A 25010-nucleotide genomic window follows, 5' to 3' on the forward strand; every position below is an offset into this window, starting at 1 on the left:
CGGCGGTCGAAGCCCCTGCGTGTGGGCTGTCGAAGCTCCTGCGGCTTGGAGTCCCCGATGTTGGTCTCTAACCGGAGACCGTGGACTCCCGCAATGTTAAAGTCCGGCAGGCTCCGGCGATGGATCCTGCAAAGGCCGCCAACTTCACCATGTTAGGCCGCAGTGCGGACGGAGATACGACGCGGGAAAAATCGCATCCCCGTCGGGGTAAGAGATTAGAAAAAGTTTCCCTCAACCCCCCCCCCACCCCCACCCCCGCATAAAACAAGCTAAAGAACACTAAAAAACATACATTTAACACATACAAAACAGACACAAAGGGAAGGGCAGACAGACTGCTGGCGAGGCAGCCGGCTGAGTGTTTGTAGCAATGTGATTTATAATTTCAGGTGATCATCCAGCAACACTAGACAATAGACAATAGGTGCAGGAGTAGGCCATTTGGCCCTTCGATCCAGCACCGCCATTCAATGTGATCATGGCTGATCATCCACAATCAGTACTCCGTTCCTGCCTTCTCCCCATATCCCCTGACTCCGCTATCTTTAAGAGCCCTATCTACAATTCCACAGACTCACCACCACTCACTTCTCACTTCCCCACCCACCCTGAACCTGTCTCTCTGTCTCTGTCTCTGTCCAGCCCTGGGTCAGAGCCCAAGACCTTTGGTCAGAACATGGCTGTGCCATGCCTGGGAGCGGCCAGCGGGGGCGCTGGCTGAGAGGAGGGGGGGGGGAAGGGGAGGAGGAACGGGGGCGAGCGGCGCATGCGCGCGTTGGAGCGGCGGCGGGAGCGAGCGTTGGAGCGGGTAGCGGCGGCAGCGGCGGGAGCGAGCGTTGGAGCGGGTAGCGGCGGGAGCGAGCGGCGGTGTCGGGAGCGAGCGGCGCGCGGCAGGCAGGCAGGTCAGTGAGCAACACCCGGGAGACAACAAAGGAGCGGGGCCCAGCCCCCCCCTCCCTCCCTTCTCTCTCCCCCTCCCTCCCCGGGCCCCTCGACACAGGCAGGGCCGGGGTTACCGGTCGCCGCCGCCGCCCGGGCCCATCTGACAGCAGCTCCAGTGCAGCGGGTCTAACCTACACAGGCCCGTCTCCACACACACTCACTCACTCACTCTCTCTCAGCGCGGCGGCACTGCCCTGGCCCTGTGTGTGTATATGTATATATATATATATATATATATATATATATATATATATATATATATAATGTGTGTGCGTGTGTATATATATATATATATATATATTATATACACACACCGACACACACACAATATATATATTTCGTTTGAACCTCAATGAGGTGTGTATATAATATATAATATATATATATATACACACGCACACACATTATATATCTATATACATATACACACACACGCACACATTATATACACACTATATATACACACACCGACACACACACTATATATATATATAGTATGTGTGTCGGTGTGTGTATATATAGTGTGTATATAATGTGTGTGCGTGTGTATATATATATATAATGTGTGTGCGTGTGTATATATATATATATATATATTGTGTGTGTCGGTGTGTGTATATATAGTGTGTATATAATGTGTGTGCGTGTGTATATATATATATATATATATTGTGTGTGTCGGTGTGTATATATAGTGTGTATATAATGTGTGTGTGTGCAGGGACTGTGCAATGCTGTGTTCACACCCACTCACACCTTGGTTTGTATTGCCCTGGCCGTGTCTGCACTGACTCTGTGCAGGGACTGTGTTTAAACCCTGTCACACCATGAGATGCGTGGTACTGACCTACAGTGACTCTGTGCAATACTGTGTTTACGCCCTCTCACACCTTGGGGTGTATTGCACACTGACGATGCACTGACTGTGCCAGGACTGTGTTTACACCCACTCTCAGCACGGGCTGCACTGCCCTGACCCTGTGCAATGCTGTGTCCACACCCTCTCATACCTTGGTCTGTGTGGTACTGACTTGCAGGGACAATGTTTAGGGCCGAATGGCCTATTCCTGCAGCTATTGTCTATTGTCACCCACTCTCACCATGGGATGTATTGCCTTGTCTGTGTCTGCAGTGACTCTGTGCAGGGACTGTGTTTACACCCTCTCACACCATGAGATGTATTGCACTAACTTGGGGCAACTCTGCGAGGTCTGTGTTTACGCTGACTGCAAGGTGCGTTCACATTGACTCCACACAAACCCTGCAGAGCCTTTCTGTGCCCAACCCAGGAGGGGCCGCACCTACATTTCCAAGTTCCTCGGGCACTTTGTGTTTTGCATCCTAAAGACACGCCTGTAAATTGCCCCGAGTGTGTAGGGAATGGATGGGAAAGTGGGATAACATAGAACGAGTGTGAACGGGTGATCTGTTTAAGAAAGAACTGCAGATGCTGGTAGAACAGACTTTCCAGGTGAGGCAGAGGTTCACTTGCACCTCCTCCAACCTCATCTATCCGCTGTTCCAGGTATCAACTTCTCTACATCGACGAGACCAAACGCAGGCTCGGCGATCGTTTCGCTGAACACCTCCACTCAGTCTGTCTTAACCAAGCTGAACTCCCGGTGTCCCAGCACTTCAACTCCCCCTCCCATTCCCAATCTTTTTTACCTTTCTGTCCTGGGCCTCCTCCATTGTCAGAGTTAGGCCCAGCGCAAATTGGAGGAACAGCACCTCATATTTTGCTTGGGTAGTTTACACCCCAGCGGTATGAACATTGACTTCTCTAACTTCAGGTAGCCCTTGCTCTCTCTCTTCATCCCCCCCCTTCCCAGTTCTCCCACTAGTTCCACTGTCTCCGCCTACATTCTTTCTTTGTCCTACCCCCTCCCCTGACATCAGTCTAAAGAAGGGTCTTGACCCGAAACGTGACCAATTCCTTCTCTCCATAAATGCTGCCTCACCCGCTGAGTTTCTCCAGCATTTTGTGTCTATGAACGGGTGATCGATGGTCGGCGTGGGCTCGATGGGCCGATGGGCCTGTTTCCACACTGTATCTTTCAATCAATCAAAAATGTTTTTACTCTGCCTTGCAATGAATCAGCACAGTTGTGCACTCGATAGTGCACTGGACAATGCCCTGTACATTAACATCTCCCCAAGTGGTGACTTCACCCTGATATTCTACTTGTTTTCTGCAGTGGGATCAAATGGATGATTCAAGCGTGAAAATCTTTTGGGATAGAGTTAAAAAGGAGATTCATTCAGGTATATTCAGTTTTTATCTTGGTATCACCTTATCTTGAAACCAACTTGTTTTCTCCATGTGCGGTACCTTCACAGAGGTGTGTAAAATCATGAGGGGTTCAGACAGGAAGAATGCAAAAGTCTTTTACCCTGAGTGAGGTAATCAAGAACCAGAGAGCATAGGTTTAAGGTGAGAGGAGAAAGATTTAATAGGAATCTGAGAGGCAACTTTTTCACCCAGAGGGTGGCAGGTGTATGGATCGAGCTGCCAGAGGAGTTAGTTAAGGCAGGTGCAATAACAGCATTTAAAAACAACACATTGATAGGAAGGTTTAGAGGGAGATGGGGCAAATGCAGGCAACTGGGACGAGCTTGGATGGGCATCTTAAGTCAGCATGGATGAGTTGGGCCAAAGGTTTCTGTGCCCTATGACTCCCTGACCCGCTGATTTTTCTAGTTGATATTTCTGTTGATAACACGTTAAGAAGGTGAATTTGGAAAGAGCAGTGCACTAAAAGAAAGGAAAGTTATTTGGGATTTGGACATAGAACAGATTTGACTCTGGTTTCTGTCTGACGGGTGGACGTTAAGAAGCATAGATTTAGGATCAATATAATTCAGAAAAAGTTTGTATTTTCTCGGTTTGAGTATTCAGCAAATGGATGGACAGATACACGGGGAAGGATCAGAAACCTGCTTCACGCTGAGGTGAGGTGAGCTGATGTGCGCTGAGCTGAGGTGAGGTGAGTTGAGGTGAGGTGAGCTGAGCTGAGCTGAGGTGAGGTGAGGTGAGCTGAGCTGAGGTGAGGTGAGGTGAGCTGTGATGTGGACGAGGAGGCAGTACCAAAAGTACAACTGGAAAATCTCTCCTTACAGATGTTGGATTCATCTATTTTACTTAATAGATAGGAAAAACAATGACAAAACAACTTTGCTAGTTGTATCTATATATTACTTCTGCAGATTTTTTTGAAAAGGGACAGTCAGTGAAGGAATGTAGAAACAAAGAACTGCAGATGCTGGTTTATACCAAAGATAGAAACAAAGTGCTGGAGTAACTCAGCGGGTCAGGCAGCATCTCTGGGGGAAAAGGATGGAAAAAGGATCAGAAGAAGGGTCCCGACCCGCAACGTCACGCATGCTCTTTATCCAGAGACGCTGTCTGAGCTGCTGAGTTACTCCAGCACTTTGTGTCTCTCGTCAGTGAAGGAGGCACACAGTCTCCTTTGTGCTTACAATGCTGAGAACTATATTCTACACTCCATATCTTCCCCTTTGCGCTATCTATAGCACTCGAGTTTGACTTGTATGTGTAGTATTATTCGATCTGATCAGATATCATGCTTTGTTTTGCATGCTATCCAGTCATATAATGCTGTACATGTCATAATAATAACCTTCTGCCGTCACAGAATCCGTGTACATTTTGATTTTTTGATTTTCCCAGCATGAATGACATCAACCTGAGTCAGGTGGGCATGGAGCAGCTGAGTGCTTCGTCCGTCAGCTTACCTGTGACAGCAACTCACCTGGGCATGAGCTCACCCACTCACAACCCTCTCTCAGCTCCAGGTAGGACACGCTGATCTAACCTGAGACCACTCACAGAGTCGTGGCGCAGCAGTAGAGTTGCTGCCTTACAGCGAATGCAGTGCCGGAGGCTGGGTTTGATCCCGACTACGAGTGCTGTCTGTACAGAGTTTGTACATTCTCCCAGTGACCTGCTTGGGTTTTCTCCGAGATCTTCGGTTTCCTCCCACACTCCAAAGGTTCATTGGCTTGGTAAATGTAAAAATTGTCCATAGTGTGTGTAGGGTAGTGTTAGTGTGCAGGGATTGCTGGTCGGCAAAATCATTGGGTATTTTTAAAGCGGAGATTGATAGGTTCTTGATTAGTAAAGGTGTCAAATGTTACGGGGAGAAGGCAGAATGGGATTGAGAGGGAAAGATAGATCAGCCATGATTGAATGGTGGAGTAGACTCGATGGGCCGACTGGCCTAGTTCTGCCCCTATGTCTTATAGTTACTCCCCACTAGCTTATGGAAGGGCAGTTCAGGTGCCTGATAATAGAGGGGAAGAAGCTGTTCCTGAGTGTTGGTGCGTGCAATCAAGCATCTGTACCTTCTGTGAGGGCAGAGAGACGGAGGAATGACCAGGGTGGGACAAGTCATTGATTATGTTGGCTGCTTTTGGAGGCAGCGTGGTGCAAATGGAGTCAATGGTGGGAAGGGCAATTTAGATCAGGACAATTTGAAGCCTCAGTGGAGTATATTACAAGGTTGGTGTATAGATTTGATCCTGAGCATCTAAGGAGATGAGAATAAACTAGTTGGGACAAAAGGACTACATTCATTCATCCAGTTAGTTATTGAGTTGGAAAAATAACCATCAGGTGCCCCACTGCTGCACAATGAAATTCCAGATAGATTAGGGAATGTGTATCTTTGTTACAAATCGTCAGAGCCATTAGGATTTTAGAAGAATCTCTGGGACAAGTGGGTTGGTTTATTACCTAAAATTGGAGAATTTACTGTTCACACAAACTGGAGAAACAGTAACTCATATTCTGCTTGTGCTTAGTTTAGCTTAGTGATACAGCGTGGAAACAGGCCCTTCGGCCCACCGAGTCCACACCAACCAGTGAACCCCCCACACTAACACTACCCTGCACTCGGGACAATTTAAAAAAACATTTTATACCAAGCCAATTAACCTACAAACCCGCACGTCTTTGGAGTGTGGGAGGAAACCAAAGTTCTCGGGGAAAACCCACGTGGTCACGGGAAGAACGTACAAACTCTGTACAGACAAGCACCTGTAGCCAGGATGGAACCTGGATCTCTGGCGCTGTAAGTGCTGTAAGGCAGCAACTCTACCGCTGCGCCTTCGTGCCGCCATGTTAAGTGCTTGATGCATGTCGGTTTGTTTTCATCCGTTTCTCGTTGGTTTAATTGCAGGAATGCCCGTAGCGATCCCGAACCTGAGCCCTACCTTGGGCACTCTCCCCTCCGCCCTCTCGTTGATGCTTCCGATGAGCATCGGGGAACGTGGCGTCATGTGCAGCATTCCTGACCGCAACTACACGCTGCCCCCTCCTCCTTATCCACACCTGGACAACAGCTACTTCCGGCACATTTTGCCAGGTAAGCAATGACCTGACTACAAACAGGAAACCTTCAGCATATGATCTCTTCTACATTTGACATAGTTACAAAATGTTATGCTTTGTTCCAGTGGCTAACACGCTGATCTCCCGGTGGCTCAGCACCAACTCCCCTTTCCCATTCCCAATCTGACCTTTCTGTCCTGGACCTCCTCCATTGTTAGTGTGAGGCCCAGCGCAAATTGGAGGAGCAGCACCTCATATTTCGCTTGGGTAGTTTACACCCCAGCGGTATGAACATTGACTTCTCTAACTTCAGATAGCCCTTGCTTTCTCTTTCCACCCCTTCCAAGTTCTCCCACCAGTCTTACTGCCTCCGCCTACATTCTATCTTTATCTCGCCCCCTCCCCTGACATCAGTCTGAAGAAGGGTCTCGACCCGAAATGTCACCAATTCCTTCTCTCCAGAGATGCTGGCTCACCCGCTGAGTTACTCCAGCATTTTGTGTCTACCTTCGATTTAAACCAGAATCTGCAGTACTTTCTGACACAACACAGTTCTCCTCATCTGTTTTATCCATCAGCCTGCTTTTTTTTTTATAGTTTCAAGTTCCTTGGTGTAAATATAGAACGTAGAACAGGCCCTTCAGCCCACAATGTTTTGTGCAGAACAAGATGCCGAGACCAACTCCATCTGCCTGTGCTTAACGCATATCCCTCCATTCCCCGCATATCCACGCGCCTATCTAAAAGTTTCTTAAACGCCAGTATTGTATCTGCCTCCACCACCACCTCTGGAAACGTGTTCCAGGCACTCAACCCCATTGGTTTTTTTTTTAAAAAGCTGTCCCTCAAATCTCCTTTAAACTGTGGCCCTCTCACCTTAAAGCTGTACACTCTGGTATTTGGGTTTTCCATCCAGGGAAAATTTATCAATAATTTATCCTGATCCAATCACATAATCAATACAGTAAGAAAGCCTCTTCTCCCTCAGAAGGCAAAGGAAATTCGGCACATCGCCAAACACCCATACCAATTTGTACAGATACACCATAGAAAGCACACAATCCAGATGTATTACAGCTGAAGTTAATAAAGGCACAAGGAACTGCAGATGGAAGTCTATGGAACTGATGCACTACATTGCTGAGAACTATATTCTGCACGGTAGACAAAAATGCTGGAGAAACTCAGCGGGTGAGGCAGCATCTATGGAGAGAAGGAATAGGCAACGTTTCATGTCTCGAAACGTCGCCTATTCCTTCTCTCCACAGATGCTGCCTCATCCGCTGAGTTTCTCCAGCATTTTCGTCTACCTTCGATTTTTCCAGCATAGTATAAACAAAACAAAAGCTTTTCACTGTACATGTGGCAACAATAAACCTAAACCATGCTGGTTTGCAGGAAAAAGACAAAGTGCTGGAGAAACTCAGCGGATCAAGCAGCATCTGTGCAAGGTCCTGACCTGAAACATCACCTATCCATGTTCCCCAGAGATTCCACCAGCACTTTCACTTGAAATGAAAGTTAAAAAATGTATTGTTTCCAAATAGAAAGGATTTTTTAAAGTGTTTGGGACATGGGAACTGATGGTGACATTTTTGTTTTTACCTGTTCTCTTTTATTGTAAATCTGAAGTTGACGTTTCTCAATCTCGCACTGATTTGTCCATGTGCCTTTCCTGCAGGCATTCTGTCTTACCTGGCTGACAGACCACCTCCCCAGTACATCCACCCCACGGCCATCAGTGTGGACGGCACTCCTGCACTGCCTGTCTCCAGCAACCCGCCTGCCCTGGATCACTATGAGCCCGGCAGCGGCGTCAGCTTGGAGACCAGCATCGTCTCGATAGACTCAAGACAGGTCGGCAGTCACGGCTCCCAGAGTCTGCACCAGCCCAGCAACGGAGAGGTGCCGCTGGATGCCAGCATCTCCATGGAAACGGTTTCCAGGGTGAACAGCCCCATCCCGACGGAAGGGATGAGCGACGAGATTGCGATATGCGGGGTGAGGGCAGAGTCCCGGACGCTGCCCCCTGGGTCCAGAGGCCACGAATCCATGAGCGTGGACTCGGTGCGGAATAACTTGGAAGCGGAGGGACAGAGCGGGGTGATGCCGATTCACGGCAGCCCTCTGGAGCTGCCGGTTGTGATGGAACCAGAGGCCATGGCCGGTCGGGTGGGCAGCATGTCGGAGAGGGCGCTGCGTGACCCCATCCACGCCGCTGCACTCAACCCTAACCCTGGGGTAGTGGCACTCCCTCCCCCCCACTCCCTGCCTTCCCTCCACGGACCGAGCCTGGGTCTGGACTCTGTCTCCGTCTCCACCATCACCGCAGACGTCTCCATGGCCTCCAACCAGGTCAACGTGTCGGCGGAAACCCTGACCTTTGTGGCGCCGGCTCTGCAGATGGACGACTCCGGCTCCAATAAGGAAAACCTGGCAGACTCTTTCACAATCTGTAAGTTGGATTGGTTTAACATCGCCGTTTGTTGGTAAAACTAAGTAGCCATGGGATCTAAGTTGTAACGTGCTCGGAATCAGCTCCGTCATCATTATTTCACCCATTTCTGCAGCTGATCTATATCCACATGTATCTTCTGCCCACCGGAAATTGGAGGAGCAGCACCTCATATTCCGCTTGGGCAGTCTGCACCCTAACGGCATAAACATTGACTTCTCCAATTTCCGGTAGCCCTTGCTGTCTCCTCCCCTTCTCAGCTCTCCCTCAGCCCTCGGGCGCCTCCTCTTCCTTTTTCCTGTCTTCTCCTCGCCCCCCCCCCCACCCTCCATCAGTCTGAAGAAGGGTTTTGGCCCGAAACGTTGCCTATTTCCTTTGCTCCATAGATGCCACTGCACCCGCTGAGTTTCTCCGGCACTTTTGTCTACCTTGTATCTTCAGCCCGCCTTCCTCACTGTCTGCAACTCCTTCAGTTCTGGTGTCGTCCGTGTGGAGTACGCGCTAAAGAAGGAATGTTCAAGAAGGAACTGCAGATGCTGGAAAATTGAAGGTAGACAAAATTGCTGGAGAAACTCAGAGGGAAATAGGCAACGTTTCATAGAAACATAGAAAATAGGTGCAGGAGGAGGCCATTCGGCCCTTCGAGCCCACACCGCCATTCATTGTGATCATGGCTGATCGTCCCCTATCAATAACCCGTGCCTGCCTTCTCCCCATATCCCTTGACTCCACTAGCTCCTAGAGCTCTATCTCACTCTCTCTTAAATCCATCCAGTGACTTGGCCTCCACTGCCCTCTGTGGCAGGGAATTCCATAAATTCACAACTCTCTGGGTGAAAACGTTTTTTCTCACCTCAGTCTTAAACGACCTCCCCTTTATTCTAAGACTGTGGCCCCTGGTTCTGGACTCGCCCAACATTGGGAACATTTTTCCTGCATCTAGCTTGTCCAGTCCTTTTATAACTTTATATGTGGTCAGGATCAAACCCGGGACTCTGGCGCTGTGAGGCAGCAACTCTACCGCTGCGCCACTATGTGCTGTCCTTATTGGTATTGGGCAGAAGCATTGTGATTGCTTTCCTGCTTTCGGGTCCGAAACCCTGAAGGAAATAGGCAACGTTGCCTATTTCCGTCGCTCCATAGATGCTGCTGCACCCGCTGAGTTTGTCCAGCAATTTTGTCTGCACTATTTGGAAGGGAATCAAACCCAGGCTCATGCTATTTATTGCTCATTTGTGCAGAACTATTTTGTGTAAGCAGCAACAGAATGTGTATTGTACACTGTTTAGCATCCAGTGGGATTGTGTGAGGATTTTGGGCCAAACAGGGGACCAGAAGAGGTCCTTCTGTAGTTGTACAGAGCCCTAGTGAGACCACACCTGGAGTATTGTGTGCAGTTTTGGTCCTCTAATTTGAAGAAGGTCATTCTTGCTATTGAGGGGGTGCAGCATAGGTTCACCAGGTTAATTCCCGGGATGGCTGGACTGTCATATGCTGAGAGAATGGAGCAGCTGGGCTTGTACACTCTGGAGTTTAGAAGGATGAGAGGGCATCTTATTGAAACATAAGATTATTAAGGGATTGGATACTCTAGAGGCAGGAAACATGTTCCCGATGTTGGGGGAGTCCAGAGCCAGGTGCCACGGTTTAAGAATAAGAATTTAGAACGGAGATGAGGAAACACTTTTTCTCACAGAGAGTTGAGAGTCTGTGGAATTCTCTGCCTCGGAAGGCTGTGGAGGCTGGTTCTCTGGATACTTTCAAGAGAGCTAGATAGGGCTCTTAAAGATAGCGGAGTCAGGGGATATGGGGAGAAGGCAGAAACGGGGTACTGATTGGGAATGATCAGCCATGATCACATTGAATGGCGGTGCTGGCTCGAAGGGCCGAATGACCTACTCCTGCACCTGAACCACAGAATGCTGGAGTAACTTAGCGGGTAAGGCAGCATCTCTGGTGAACATGGATAGGTGACGTTTCAGATCGAGACCCTTCTTCATATTCAATAGGTGACATTTCACGTTGGGACCCTACTTCAGACTAAATAGGTAATATTTTGGGTCGGGAACCTTCTTCAGACCCAGTAGGGGATGTTTCGTATCGGGACCCTTCTTCAGACCCCAAACATCTACTGCTCCATTGCGAAATCTGCAGAAGATATGCCGCCTTTGAGGAAGTTCTCCCCGAGTTTGAAGAAGGGTCCCGACCCCAAAACGTCACCTATCCCTGTTCTCCAGTGGGTGCTGCCTGACCCGCTGAGTTACTCCAGCACCTTGTGGAAGAAGTTAATCTTGTTATTGGTTGATGTTGCTCTTCACGGAGCGGTTGTGAATGTGGCTGTCAGCGATGGGCCCCGCGGTGTGCAGGCGCGTCGAACGTGTATCGTGGGTGTAACTTTGTGTCTTTATTCCCTGTGGTGCAGGGTGCACTCTGTGTGACCGGGCCTACCCCGAGGACTGCCCTGAACATGGGGCAGTGACTTTCATTCCCGACACCCCAGTCAACAGCCGAGCCAGGCTCTCGATTCCAAGGCAACTGTGTCTCCGCCAGTCCATCACAGGGGGCGATGTCGGTAAGTGTCAGCTTCCTCTCAATATCTCTCCTGTTTATATTGAAAAATATTGCCATCTTAAGCATTCTTTTAAGATACTTCTGGAGACCCTGTGGCGAAAATGCCCCAGTGGTATGAATATTGATTTCACTAACTTCAAATCCCAGCATTCCCTCTCTCTCCATCCCTCCCCCGCCCAAGTCGCACCAGCTTCTCGTTTTCGCTCAACAATAGATAATAGACAATAGGTGCAGGAGGAGGCCATTCGGAGCACCTGGAGAAAACCCACGCGGTCACGGGGAGAACGTACAAACTCGGTACAGACGCCACCCTGTAATCAGGATCGAACCCGGGTCTCTGGCGCTGTGAGGCAGCAACTCTACCGCTGAGCCACTGTGCTGCCCTATCTGATCTGATTGAATAGCATGCAAAACAAAGCTTTTGACAACAATAAACCTGAGTAATATCAGTGTGTCTAGCTGTACCTCCTGTTGTAATGAGACCTCTACAGCAGATGCCACGCTTCTCTCTGACTGCATGTTTGCGCTGAGACTGTAACAGCAAACTGTTCCCCTTAGTTTGCTGTCAGGCCACGGGCTGGGACTTGTGCCACTGGGGATTGTATTTGTGTCTCGTGTGATCAGATTTAATTATGTAGCAAGCGAATAAAAACTCTTCACGGTACGTGTGTAGATGCGGCAGTAATAACTCACTGACTGTGTGTGGTCCTCTGCAGGCGTGTGGAGTCAAGATGCCATTCCCGTACGAACCTGCTTCGGACCTCTGGTTGGCCAGCAGATTAACCTGATGGAAATCACCGACTGGACGAGCAAAACCAGTACAAACATCTGGAAAGTTAGTGTGACTGAAATATGCCCCAACATTGCTGCATGTTCTTCATCGCACTGTAAACCCCATGACAGTTTGTGCAGGGTGGGATGCAGGGATACACCCTCTGAAACTGTGTGAACAAACTATCCAGATCTGACTCATTGAATTTCAGATTACAGTAAACCCTCACAAATCTACATAGTGGATATTGGTTATAGCGGACCCAGACTCCCGTTGCACCCACCCCCTCCCCAGCCCCCCAACTTCCGCCTGTTACACAACGAGCTTGGTACCTCGTGGCTTCAGGTCACAGGAGCGGCGTGAAGACGGCGTGAGTACCGGGCCCGTCCACGTCCACGTCCAGGGTCCATGGCGAGTACCGCTCCTAGTTCACTGCGTGTGGGTAAAACCAGGGGGTCTGCTGCTCCCCGGCTTGTGAATGCCCCCTGAATTTAACCCTCCCCAATGCTGCGATTTATCCCACCCATCCTTGGGTTAAACTTTACCACCCCTCTCCCCCCCCCCCCCCCCCCCCCCCCCCCGCACACTCAGTTGTAGTGGACAATCGTCAATAACGGACACCCCCCCCCCCCCCCTCAGGTCCATTGTGGCGAGGGTTTACTGTACTCAGCAAAAAGCAATAACAGATGGTGTGATTGAGGATGTGTGCTTGATAATCATATGTGTAAACTGTGTGTGTGTGTGTGTGTGTGTGTTATGCCTTTGATAATTTAGCTAGAAGAAAGTGGGTTGAAGAGGATAGGGTACTGATTGGGGATGATCAGCCATGATCACATTGAATGGCGCTGCTGGCTCGAAGGGCCGAATGGCCTCCTCCTGCACCTGTTGTCTATTGAGTCAGCATCGATCATTCTGATTAATCTCATCTTGTCGCTGTGAAAGAAACCAGGAATTGTTGCAGCGGGTCAGGCAGCTTCTACAGAGCCCAGACATCTGAGTGGTCTCTCAAATGGTCACTGGAGGCTGTGATTGCGTAGAAGATTACCAGTGTTTAAGAAGGAACTGCAGATGCTGGAAAATCGAGGGTAGACAAAAATGCTGGAGAAACACAGTCTGAAGAGGGTCTCGACCCGAAACGTTGCCTATTTCCTTTGCTCCATAGATGCTGCCTCACCCGCTGAGTTTCTCCAGCTTTTTTGTCTACAGAAGTTTACCAATGATCAATGGATGGGCAAGACAAGATGTTGGAGGAACTCAGCGGGTCAGGCAGCATCTATGGAGGGAATGAACACACAATGTTTTGTGTCTGGGCAGACTCAGATGCTGCCTGACTCTCTTGTGTACCTCCAGCACTTTGTATTTTTGGCTCAAGATTCCAGCACCTGCCGTTCCTTGTACCTCCAACTAGAGAGGGGGTGAATAACTTGGGATTGTGGACGCAGCTGTGTCCTTTGACGATAGCAAAGTTGTTAAGTTTATGTATAAGATGACCTGTTATGTTGTCTTTTGCTGCTGTTTGACCAAATTGCAGTGTGGTTTGGTCTTGTGTACAACTTCCGATTATCCTTGCATTTACTTGGTATTTCTTACGCAGATATTTCGCAATTACGTTCTGGAGTTTCAAATAGTGACAGTGGATGAGGACCTCTGCAACTGGATGATGTTTGTTCACAGAGCCAGGTGAGTGAATCCATGCCGGTCGTGGGGAATGGAAGGAGTGAGCAGTGTGGGCGTACGGTCTTTATAGGGTGGCACAGCAGCGCAGTGGTAGAGTCGCTGCTTACAGCACCAGAGACCCGATCTGTACGGAGTTTGTACGTTCTCCCCGTGACCGCGTGGGTTTTCTCCGAGATCTTCGGTTTCCTCCCACACTCCAAAGATGTACAGGTTTGTAGGTTTAATTGGCTTGGTAAAATTGTAAATTGTCCCTAGTGTGTGTAGGATAGTGTTCTTCTTCATATCGAGTCCACACACAAGATTAGAAGTTGTTCAGACAGAGCTGTACACACTTCTCGGCATCTGCGTACAATGGTGTCTTTGTCTTGTCGCTTCTTGTGTATGTAGCGGTGGAAAGATTGGTGGAAACAGGGGCCGCGATGTGAACGCACTTTCCTTGACCCCCAGGATAGTGTTAATGTACGGGGATCGCTGGTCGGCGCGGACTCGGTGGGTCGAAGGGCCCGTTTCTGCACCTTTATCTCGAAACTAAAAGGGATCACGCACTGACTGCTGCCACCTTGCAGCCTTGAGGGCAAGCTGTGCCCGCTGTGCCTGCTCATTCACCACAACCATTTGTTTCTGACACTGGACAAAAATGTGGAAAAATTACCTTTTCAGAAAGTGGAGCAGAGGTCGAGTTGCTGCTTCCAGCAGCAGAGACCTGGGTCCCATCCTGACCACGGGTGCTGTCTGTGAGCAGGTTCTACATTCTCCAATGTGACCGCGTGGGTTTCCTCCGGGTGCTCCGGTTTCCTCCCACATTCCAAAGACGTGCAGGTTTGTAGGTTAATTGGCTTCTGTAAATTGTCCCTAGCGTGTGGGATAGAACTAGTGTACGGGGATCGCTGGTCGGTGCGGACTCAGTGGGACGAAGGGCCTGTTTCCATGCTGACTGTAACCTAATTCACTTTGTTGCATTATCATTAAAGAAGTTAAATCAGCTTGTAGTACAGTAATATACCAATGTATTAATTGTAGGTGTAAATGTTGAACTTTTATTAACAGGCACTGCATGGTTGTGAAAGATTGCGGCAGGATCTTGATCAATTGGCCAGGTGGGCTGGGAAGTGGTTGATGGAATTTAATATTGAGAAATGTGATTTGTTGCATTTTGGGACGTCGGTAACAAGGGCAGGACCTACACAGTGAATGGTCGGCTTCTGTGTAGTGTTGTAGAGCAGAGGGATCTAGGAGTACAGGTGCATGGTTCCTTGAAAGTGGAGTCGCAAGTGGATAAAGTGGTCAAAAAGTATTTTGGCACATTGGCCTTCATCAGTCAGGGTATTGAGTATAGAAGTTGGGAGGTCATGTTGCAGTTGTATTATAGACGATAGACAACAGGTGCAGGAGTAGGCCATTCGGCCCTTCGAGCCAGCACCGCCATTCAATGTGATCATGGCTGATCATCCCCAATTAGTACCCCGTCCTCTTCAACCCACTTTCTTGCAGGAGTAGGCTGTATAAGACGTTGGTGAGACTGCATTTGGAGTATTGTGTTCAGTTCTGGGCACCATGTTATTGGAAAGATATTGTCAAACTTGAAAAGGGTTCAGAGAAAATTTACGAAATAGTGTGTGAGCTATAGGGAGTGGTTAAGTAGGCTGGGTCTGTATTCCTTGGAGCGCAGGAGGATGAGGGGTGATCTTATAGAGGTGTACAAAATCATGAGAGGAATAGATCGGACAGATGCACGGAATCTCTTGCCCAGAGTTGTGGAATTGAGGACCAGAGGACACGGGTTCAAAGTGAAGGGGAAAAGATTTAATAGGAATCTGATGGGTAACTATTTCACACAAAGGATGGTGGGTGTATGGAACAAGCTGCCAGAGAAGGTGGTTGAGGCTGGGACTATCCCAAAGTTTAAGAAACAGATAGACAGGTACGTGGATAGGACCGGTTTGGAGGGACATGGACCAAGCGCAGCTGGGACATGTTGGCCGGTGTGGGTGAGTTGGGCTGAAGGGCCTGTTTCCACACTGTATCACTCTATGACTAGTGTAGCTGGGACATGTTGGCCGGTGTGGACAAGTTGGGCTGAAGGGCCTGTTTCCACACTGTATCACTCTATGACTAGTGTAGCTGGGACATGTTGGTCGGTGTGGGTGAGTTGGGCTGAAGGGCCTGTTTCCACACTGTATCACTCTGTGAATCTTATTTCCTTTAGGACTCGCGAGGAGCAGAACCTAGTGGCCTATCCTCACAATGGGAAGATTTATTTCTGTACGTCCAGGGAGGTTCCTCCTGACCACGAGCTGCTCTATTACTACACCAGGGATTATGCACGGCAACTCGGCAAGTGAAACAGAACGGCTGCCTTGCTTTTCCCTATTTGTCAATTACTGGAAGCATCTCTCTGCCTGTTTAACCTCACCACATTTCCAACTCAATATGAATTTTATTGACACAGTTTAAATAACGGTTTAAATATGAACACAGTTTGATAATCCATGATTATGAACACAGCTGGAATGTTGCCAGCATACCTGGGCTACCCAGTGTGTCCGGGAGTCAGGTGTGTTTTTGGAGTTTACAAGTCAAGTACCTCAATGCACTGAAATTAAAGGATCTGATTTTAAATTATTAAACTAGAACTTGAAGTCACAGAAAATGTTTTGGCCCGATTGCTTGTCAACTGCCCATTCTTTTCAGATTTTTCTTCAATATGCCACTGTTTCTGAATCGTCAATTATTTGCTAATTCGATACATAAACCGGATATATCATTTGAAATTATTGTTGAAATAATAATACACCACTGATACCCATTTGAATTGGGCCTTCGTGTTGTATATCTTCACTGTGTACAGTCACTTGCCTTCCTACTATAATGGGAAACGGGTATTATGTCCTCAAAGCTTTGACTTTCTTTATACTTTATGGGCTGGTGCCGTGTAATGTCTGCAGATGATCCAGTTCCACACGGTCTACGCCCCCAGTGGAAGTTTAGTCGAGAGTTGTGCCTGATTTCCATGCACGAACACATTGTAAAACTAGTCCCTGTAATTAGTGGCGCAGCGGTAGAGTTGCTGCCTCACAGCACCAGAGACCCGGGTTCGATCCTGACTACGGGTGCTGTCTGTACGGAGTTTGACCGTTCTCCCCGTGACCTGCGTGGGTTCTATTCGAGTTTCAGTTTCCTCCCACACTCCAAAGACGTGCAGGTTTGTAGGTTAAATTGGCTTGGTATCAATGTAAAATTGTCCCCAGTGTGTGTGTAGGATAGTGTTAGTGCGCGGGGTTTGTTGGTTGGTGCGGACTCGACGGGCCGAAGGGTCTGTTTCCGCGCTGTATCTCTAAACTAAACTAAACTAAACTAATGAGGCAGCTTGTGGAGCTGTTTCCGTCGTGACTTCCACACATCCCTGTGGAAGTTGCATTTCCCCCTCGGCTACTCCAGCTTCATCCCACGTCTGAAAGATGTGCAGATCTGTAGGGTTAATTGGCTGCTGTGGTTTAGCCCTGGTGTAGGTGGGTGCCGGGTGAATCGGAGGGAGTTAATGGGCATGGGAGAGAGAGGAGACTGCAGGGAGACAAGTGAAACACAAAGTGCTGGAGCAACTTAGCAGGTCAGGCAGCATCGCTGAGGGACATGGACAGGCGACGTTTCGGGTCAGGACCCTTCTTCGGACTGATGGTTGGGGGGGGGGGGGGGGGGGGGGGGAGAAAGCTGGAAGAGATGTGGGGGCAGGACAAAGCCTGGCAAGTGATAGGTGGGGACAGGTGAGGAGGATTGGGTTGGCAGATGGGTGGAGTAAGTGACAAGGGCTAGTGATGTAAAAACCGACAACAGGAGAGGAGCAAAGCAGAGCTGGAGGAAAAGATGGAGGCAGAAGGGGAATGGGGGGGGGGGGGGGCAACACAGTGGGAGTAATGGGTGTGCACCAGGGTGGTAGGGAGATAAGTTGGGGAAAGGCTTTAATACCAGAGCTCAGAAATGACCATGGACATGACGGCTACGAGTTGCCCTCTTCTACATGTACGACAATAGATTATTAAAGGCAAAGGTTAGACGACACAACACTTCACGTTCAAGCTCGTGTTTGCGTTTATTGTCACATGCACCAACTAAGGTACAGTGAAATTTGAGTTGCCATACAGCCATACTAAGTGGAAAGCAACAAGACACTAAGCCACATCAAATAAAATGTAACATCCACATTCCTCACTGTGATGGAAGGCGATAAGGATCAGTCATCTTCCTCTGTGTAACATGGAGTAAACCTGGATTTGTGTTACTTTGTCCCTCACTGATTCTCAGACTCGTGATATGCTCGCGCCTTTCATTAAGGTTACCAGAACTATCACCAGATCTTGGCATCCCCTTTCCCTACACAATGCCATAAAATAGTCCCGACTGGAAACGTCACTTAGTTATGATCTCCAGAGATGCTGTCTGATCTGCTGAGTTCCTCCAGCACCTTGTGTCTATTTGGTAAACCAGCATCTGCAGTTCCATATGTCTTCATAAAGACCTCATTGAAACTTACCAAGGAGTGAAAGGCCTGGATAGAGGATGTTCCACTGGTGGGAGGGTCCAGGACCAGAGGGTGCAGCCTCAGAATAAAAGGGTGTACCTTTAGACTGGAGACGAGGAAATTCTTTAGTCAGAGGGTGGTGAATCTGTGGAGTTCATTGACTTCTGAGGCCAAGTCAATGAATATTTTAAGGCGGAGATTGACAGATTCTTGATTAGTGCGGGTGTCGGGGGTTATGGGGAGAAGACTGGAGAATGGGGTTAGGAGGGAGAGATAGATCAGCCATGATTGAATGGCGGAGTGGACTTGATGGGCCGAATGGTCTTAATTCCTGTACGTTATGAACGGTTGCTTGCTTGCGGTGGTGATTTGGGTTTGGGGCGCATTCACTGACTTTGAGGAATGGAACGTGTGTGCTTGCTTTGTTGAAGGGGTTCCCGAGCAGCCGGACGTGCGCATGTGCCACTGCGGGAAAGCCTACGGCACGTACGGGGAGCTGAAGTTGCACCTGAACAGCCACGGGCAGAACCGGGAGAGGAAGTGGAAGTGCTCCATCTGCCCCCGAGCGTTCACCTCCTCCACCAAACTCAATGTCCACATGATGGGCCACATGGGCATGAAGCCTCACAAGTGCGAGTTCTGCAGCAAGGCCTTCAGTGACCCCAGCAACCTGCGCACTCACCTCAAGATCCACACAGGTAGGCTGCCTCTTCACACCTGATGCTCTAGCTGCAAAGGTAACTTGACCTTGCACTAATCCTTACTCCCTCTATCCTGGGTAGACAGAAATGCTGGAGAAACTCAGCGGGTGCAACAGCATCTAAGGAGCGAAGGCAACGTTTCAGGCTGAAACCCTGAAGGAAATAGGCAATGTTTCGGGCTGAAACCCTGAAGGAAATAGGCAACGTTTCGGGCCGAAACCCGGAAGGGTTTCGGCCCGAAACGTTGTCTATTTCCTTCGCTCCATAGATGCTGCTGCACCCACTGAGTTTCTCCAGCATTTTTGTCTACCTTCGATTTTCCAGCATCTGCAGTTCCTTCTTAAACACTATTCCCTTTATCCTGTATCTGTACACTGTGGAGGACTCGATTGTAATCGTGTATTGTCTTTCCACCGACTGGAAAGCACTCTTTTCAATTGTACACGTGGCAATAAACTAAACTAACTTAGATTCACAGATTGTTTTAAGAAGGAACTGCAGATGCTGGAAAAATCGAAGGTAGACAAAAATGCTGGAGAAACTCAGCGGGTGAGGCAGCATCTGTGGAGCGAAGGAATAGGTGACGTTTCGGGTCGAGACCCTTCTTCAGGCTGATGTGGGGCGAGGAGGGGGCCTATCCCCCACATCAGTCTGAAGAAGAGTCTCGACCCGCCCCCCGCCTTTCCCCCCCCCCCACCAGTCTGAAAAAGAGTCTCGACTCGAAACGTCACCTATTCCTTCGCTCAAAAGATGCTGCCTCAACCACTGAGTTTCTCCAGCATTTTTGTCTAACTTCAATTCACAATTGCTCTCTGCTGCTTGTCAGGGGCCTTGTTAAACACTTTTCTATTACATTTTCCCTGTGCTTGGTAAAATTTGGAGATTTTCAAGCAGTATTTCACACCCATTAATTTGTTCTGCTAACAAACAATCTGCTGGAGGAAGTCTGAAGAAGGGTCTCGACCCGAAACGTCGCCTATTCCTTCGCTCCATAGATGCTGCCTCAACTGCTGAGTTTCTCCAGCATTTTTGTCTACCTTGGATTTTTCCAGCATCTGCAGTTCTTTCTTAAACATCTGCTGGAGGAACTCGGTTGGTCTCATTGAAACTTAGCAGATAATGAAAGGCCTGGATAGGGTGGACGTGGAGAAGATGTGACCTGTAATGGGAGAGTCTAGGACTAGAGGGCACAGCCTCAGAATAAAAGGACTTCAAAATGGATGGATTGTAGTAGTGGTGGTGAGTGGGGATAGTTTAGGCTATTGTCATGTGTACTGAGGTACAGTGAAAAGCTTTTTGTTTAGTTTCCTTTAGGGTTGGTGATGTTGGAGATTACAGTAACTGGGATGGTGGAGGGAGAGCATTGAAGTACTGAAGCTCAAAAGAAAATTACATTTGCGGCACTACTACTGCAAGTCTGGATGTCGTTCAGCAAGGATGGTGCCAATGTACAAGCCAGCCACGCCGGGTAGGGGAGGTGGTAGTTTTAGTTGGTGTGATGATGTACGGGGGACCTGCAGCTCAACGCAGCCTAATTTATGGAATTCCCTGCCACAGAGGGCAGTGGAGGCCAAGTCACTGGATGGATTTAAGAGAGAGTTAGATAGAGCTCTAGGGGCTAGTGGAGTCAAGGGATATGGGGAGAAGGCAGGCATGGGTTATTGATTTTTTTTTTTAATTAAATTTTTTATTAGAAGTAAAGTACAATAATACAATACATGAATAACATATTACATTTCATGTACAACTTCTTATTTTAAATTTGATAGTAAAAAAGAAAATGAGAAAAGCCAGAAATAAGAGAGAGAATATCGTATAAAGTAGTGATATTGTTAATTCGTGAAATAGTGAAAAAAGAAAGAACCCATAGAGCTGTATAGCCCGAAAGAGGAGACAAGAAAGCAAGAAGGTGAGATGAAGTAAGCAAAGAAAAGAATAGAGAGGAAAAAAGAAGAGAAAAAAAAAGATTGAAAGGGATATGCCTGCTTCTTATCTTTACCCACCCCTCACCCGGTTCTGAAACAGTTAATTCAAAGGTTATGTTGCACCATATGCTTGTAATAAGGCACGGGTTATTGATTGGGGACGATCAGCCATGATCGCAATGAATGGCAGTGCTGGCTCGAAGGGCCGAATGGCCTCCTCCTGCACCAATTTTCTAAGTACATCCACTTACACAAGAGCAGACAAATAACATTATTTCTTTTAAACACAATGAAATTACATGTACATAGATAGGAGAGGTTTGGAGATATATGGGCCAAAGGTGGGCAGGTGGGGCATCTTGGTCTGTGTGGACGAGTTGGGCCGATGGGCCTGTTTCCGTGCTGCGTGACGTGACTGCGACATCTCTTAAGACTGTGAATAACTGTTTAAATAATTTGCCTTCATTTCCCAGGTCAGAAAAACTACCGCTGTGAAATGTGTGACAAATCGTTCACGCAGAAGGCTCACCTGGCTTCACACATGATCATCCACACGGGCGAGAAGAACCTGAAGTGTGATTATTGCGACAAGAAGTTCATGCGGCGACAGGATCTCCGGCAGCACGTGGTGACACACACACAGTAAGGACAGCCTTGTGTAGGAAGGAACCTCAGATGCTGGTTTAAACCGAAGATCCTATAGCGGAGCTAGAAGGACCACTCCTGCTAAATGCAATGGGCTGACGTGTAGTACGCAACGGAGCGGAACGTGGGCCTTTTTTCGTCCATTTCCGTAACCCGACCTGACTCGCAGTGTAATCAACGTTGCGGGGGAACAGTTTGTGTTAATAAATTAAAATTCTGAAAATGAGGAGAAGATTTTTACCAAATAACTTTTATTTTTACGAGGATGTTTCCGTAACCGGATTCCGTCTCCGCCCTATCATCCTACGGGATCTTTGATGCGGAGACGGAAGCCGGTTACGGAAATGGGGCCGAAAATGACCCATGAATCTGCCCATGACCGTACTACGTCTTTTTCGTCGAGTGGTCTATCTTGCTCGCTGTAGGGTCTTTGGTTTAAACCGAAGATAGGCACAAAAAGCTGGAGTAACTCAGCGGGACAGGCAACATCTCTGGAGGTAAGGAATGGGTGACGTTTCGGGTCAAGATCTTTCTTCAGACTGGTTAGGGATAAGCGAAACGAGAGATATAGGCGGTGATGTGGAGAGATAAAGAACAATTAATGAAAGATAATGCAAAAAAACTAATGATGATAAAGGAAACGGGCCATTGTTTGTTGGGTGAAAATGAGAAGCTTGTGTGACTTGGGTGGGGGAGGGATAGAGAGAGAGGGAATGCCGGGGCTACCTGCAGTGAGAGAAATCAATATTCATACCACTGGGCTGTAAGCTGCCCAAGCGAAATATGAGATGCTGTTCCTCCAATTTGTGCTTAACCTCACTGACAATGGAGGAGACCGAGGACAGAAAGGTCTGTGTAGGAATGGGAAAGAGAATTAAAGTGTCCAGCAACCGGGAGATCAGGTTGGTTCAGGCGGGCTGAGTGAAGGTGTTCCACAAACGATCGGCCAGTTTACGTTTGGTCTCGCCGATGTATAAGAGTCCACATCTTGAACAACATCTCTGGAGAGAAGGAATGGGTGACATTTCGGGTTGAGACCCTTCTTTGTCTATCATTGCAGATTAGGCGTGAGGTGACATTCATTCACACACACTTTATCCGTCAGTTTTAACCTGGTCAGTCTGAAGAAGGGTCTCAACCTGAAACGTCACCCGTTCCTTCTCTCCAGAAATGCTGCCTGTCCCGCTGAGTTACTCCAGCTCTTTGTGTCTAGCTATCAGACTTCGTCTAACGTGACAGATTCGACGCGAGGTACAGGTCCATCTGGTGGTCTGGCACCTCCTTCAATCCAGACAAAATTACCAATGCACACTTAAAATCCCTCCCGGAAGTCCCCCCGAATATGTGGCGCCTAGGCTGGGTAAGGCGGCCGATCTCAACCTCATCGGGACTTCCGCGACCACTCAGTAGGTTGAATTTGCCCCCGGCAGTCGGGGCTCTGGAACTGTGGCCCAGCTGGAACCAGCAGACGCGAGTCAGTATCTCAGCCCTTCCCCTGAGAACATGACCTCTGTTGATCCTGCAAAACAGATATTACGGCAAGGTTCTGGAACCAAGGGAGCCGGGAAATTGGTGGTGGACCTGCAGAAGCCTCTTTTTTTGTCTATCATTGCATATTAGGCATGAGGTGACATTCATTCAGACACGCTTTATTTGTCAGTTTTAACCTGGTCTTTCGTGTTTCCCTTTAGAGAGCGACAGATCAAGTGTCCAAATTGTGACAAGCTCTTCTGGAGGACAACCCACCTGAAGAAACATTTGAATTCTCATGAAGGACGGAGGGATTTCATTTGCGAAAAGTGCTCAAAGGCATTCTTGACAAAGTATCATTTGACCCGTCACCTGAAGATCTGCAAAGCCTCCAAGACGTGCATGCCCACACAAGATCAGGAGGAGGAGGAGGAGGAGGAGGAGGAGGATGAGGAAGGGGACAGTGATGAGGAGTTGTTGGAGGTTGGCAGTGGGACATGTCGTTTAACCAATGACCATTACATCACAGAAGACAGTTCTCAGTAGTACAAACGTATTACAAATTGCTTCAGCGATGGTCCAACAAAACGTGTGATGGAGATGGAACGTGAGAAAGCTGCCTGCCCTTAAAAGCAAAAACTTTTATTAATCTCAGTTTTCACTGCTGCAAAAATGAGTGGCTGCTCCAACTCTAATGTTGTAAATGTTGGCACTTCAGAGTGTGGAATCTAGCGTATGTTTGGTTGAAGTGGATTGACTGCAAGATTGTCATCCCTAATGGAGCAACAGCGAATCAACAAAGTGGCATCTGTCCCGGAGATAGACTTCTTCTTGCGTATGGCGTGCACAGCCTAAAGTTGTAGGACAACTTGTTCTATTTGATCTTATTTGATTGTGTACGGCGGGTTGAATGCATTCGATTAAACAGGGCGGACCACGTGAAGGTTGCAATCTTCCACCCCAGATAGACTCAATATGCTGGAGTAACTCAGCAGGACAGGCAGCATCTCTGGAGAGAAGGAATGGAATGGGTGACGTTTTGGGTCGAGACCCTGCTTCAGACCATCTGCTTGTTCCATATTCAGTCGCCTGTTTAATGAGATTCCAAAGTGATGAGTTCCCTCCCATACAGTCGATCCAACCTCAACATTTTATGAAATGTATTTCCAAATCCCGCCGTCGATGTACGATACAATTAATCGTACAACACATCGGCAACTGACTGAAGTCAGGGCATTTTGTCCCATTGGCTGAGTAGCTGCTTACCAACCATTCACACCTTGAACTAAAGCAAACTTCTGGAGGAATAAAAACCAGAGGCAAACTCAGCCTGTAACTCTCTCAGCTTTGGGTAGCTGCCACATTATACCTCTTTTTTTGTGATACCGTATGAATTTAAAACATTTTTGTACAATGACAGATAGGCTGTGGATATACAGACAAGGTCATTCGTCTAAAGGTACAATGCTGATATCTGCACCGATGTATAAAATATATTGTAAATATTTGTAACATTACCCTTTACATTCCAATCAAACTGTAATATATTTAAAAAAATACAATGGAAAGGATAGTATTGTTTATGCTATGGGCAAAAAGATATAATCTGGTGTATCAACTTTGTCTTCAGAAACTGATTCTCACAAACACAATAAAGTATTCAGTTTCGACATGAAGTTGTTGCTTTCTATGCACTTTAACCGGTCTTGGTTTCCCAGGTGTTTTAACACTATGGGGAATGAACGAGACACTATTTGAACCTGCAAATTATTGTATCAACTCTTGATTTTGTGATTGTGTATAAGATTGAGGTTACTCCAGGTGAGCTTAAAGTCATTCAAAATCGAAATAGCAATAAGAAAGTTGAGCTTTTAACTGAAAATGTAATGAAGTGACGTGGGACTTGTATACTTTTAAGTTCGTCAGTACTCAGAAACGATATTAAAATATTACATCAGCTGGTACTCAACGCTTCATAAGACT

At 47.9% G+C, this 25010-nt stretch overlaps 1 protein-coding gene across 2 annotated transcripts; it reads left to right on the plus strand.

The window, feature by feature from the left end:
- The first annotated feature begins 875 nt into the window (after window positions 1-875).
- prdm4 (PR/SET domain 4) lies at window positions 876-25001 on the plus strand. 2 transcript variants are annotated; one of them, XM_033037477.1, is made up of 12 exons: window positions 876-902; window positions 3141-3207; window positions 4634-4758; window positions 6144-6329; window positions 7977-8750; window positions 11173-11322; window positions 12038-12156; window positions 13688-13773; window positions 15977-16104; window positions 18718-18984; window positions 21386-21554; window positions 23249-25001. In XM_033037477.1, exons 3-12 carry the CDS (start codon window positions 4635-4637, stop codon window positions 23571-23573), a joined length of 2328 nt encoding a protein of 775 aa, XP_032893368.1. In that variant the 5' UTR covers window positions 876-902; window positions 3141-3207; window position 4634; the 3' UTR covers window positions 23574-25001. The 2 variants fall into 2 exon arrangements, with proteins under 2 accessions (XP_032893368.1, XP_032893367.1); XM_033037476.1 differs by lacking the exon at window positions 876-902 and having other exon boundaries at window positions 3014-3207.
- Window positions 25002-25010: the final 9 nt, after the last annotated feature.

This window comes from Amblyraja radiata, chromosome 19 (genome assembly GCF_010909765.2).
Source record: "Amblyraja radiata isolate CabotCenter1 chromosome 19, sAmbRad1.1.pri, whole genome shotgun sequence".
Classification (NCBI taxonomy): Eukaryota; Metazoa; Chordata; class Chondrichthyes; order Rajiformes; family Rajidae; genus Amblyraja; species Amblyraja radiata.

Bases quoted from the DNA above. Each gene is read 5' to 3' on its own strand.
- prdm4 (XM_033037477.1), top strand. From the start codon at position 4,635: ATGAATGACATCAACCTGAGTCAGGTGGGCATGGAGCAGCTGAGTGCT. The intron at 16,105-18,717 runs GCAAGTGAAACA...GCTTTGTTGAAG, and splicing joins GGATTATGCACGGCAACTCG to GGGTTCCCGAGCAGCCGGAC. The intron at 18,985-21,385 runs GTAGGCTGCCTC...TTCATTTCCCAG, and splicing joins TCACCTCAAGATCCACACAG to GTCAGAAAAACTACCGCTGT.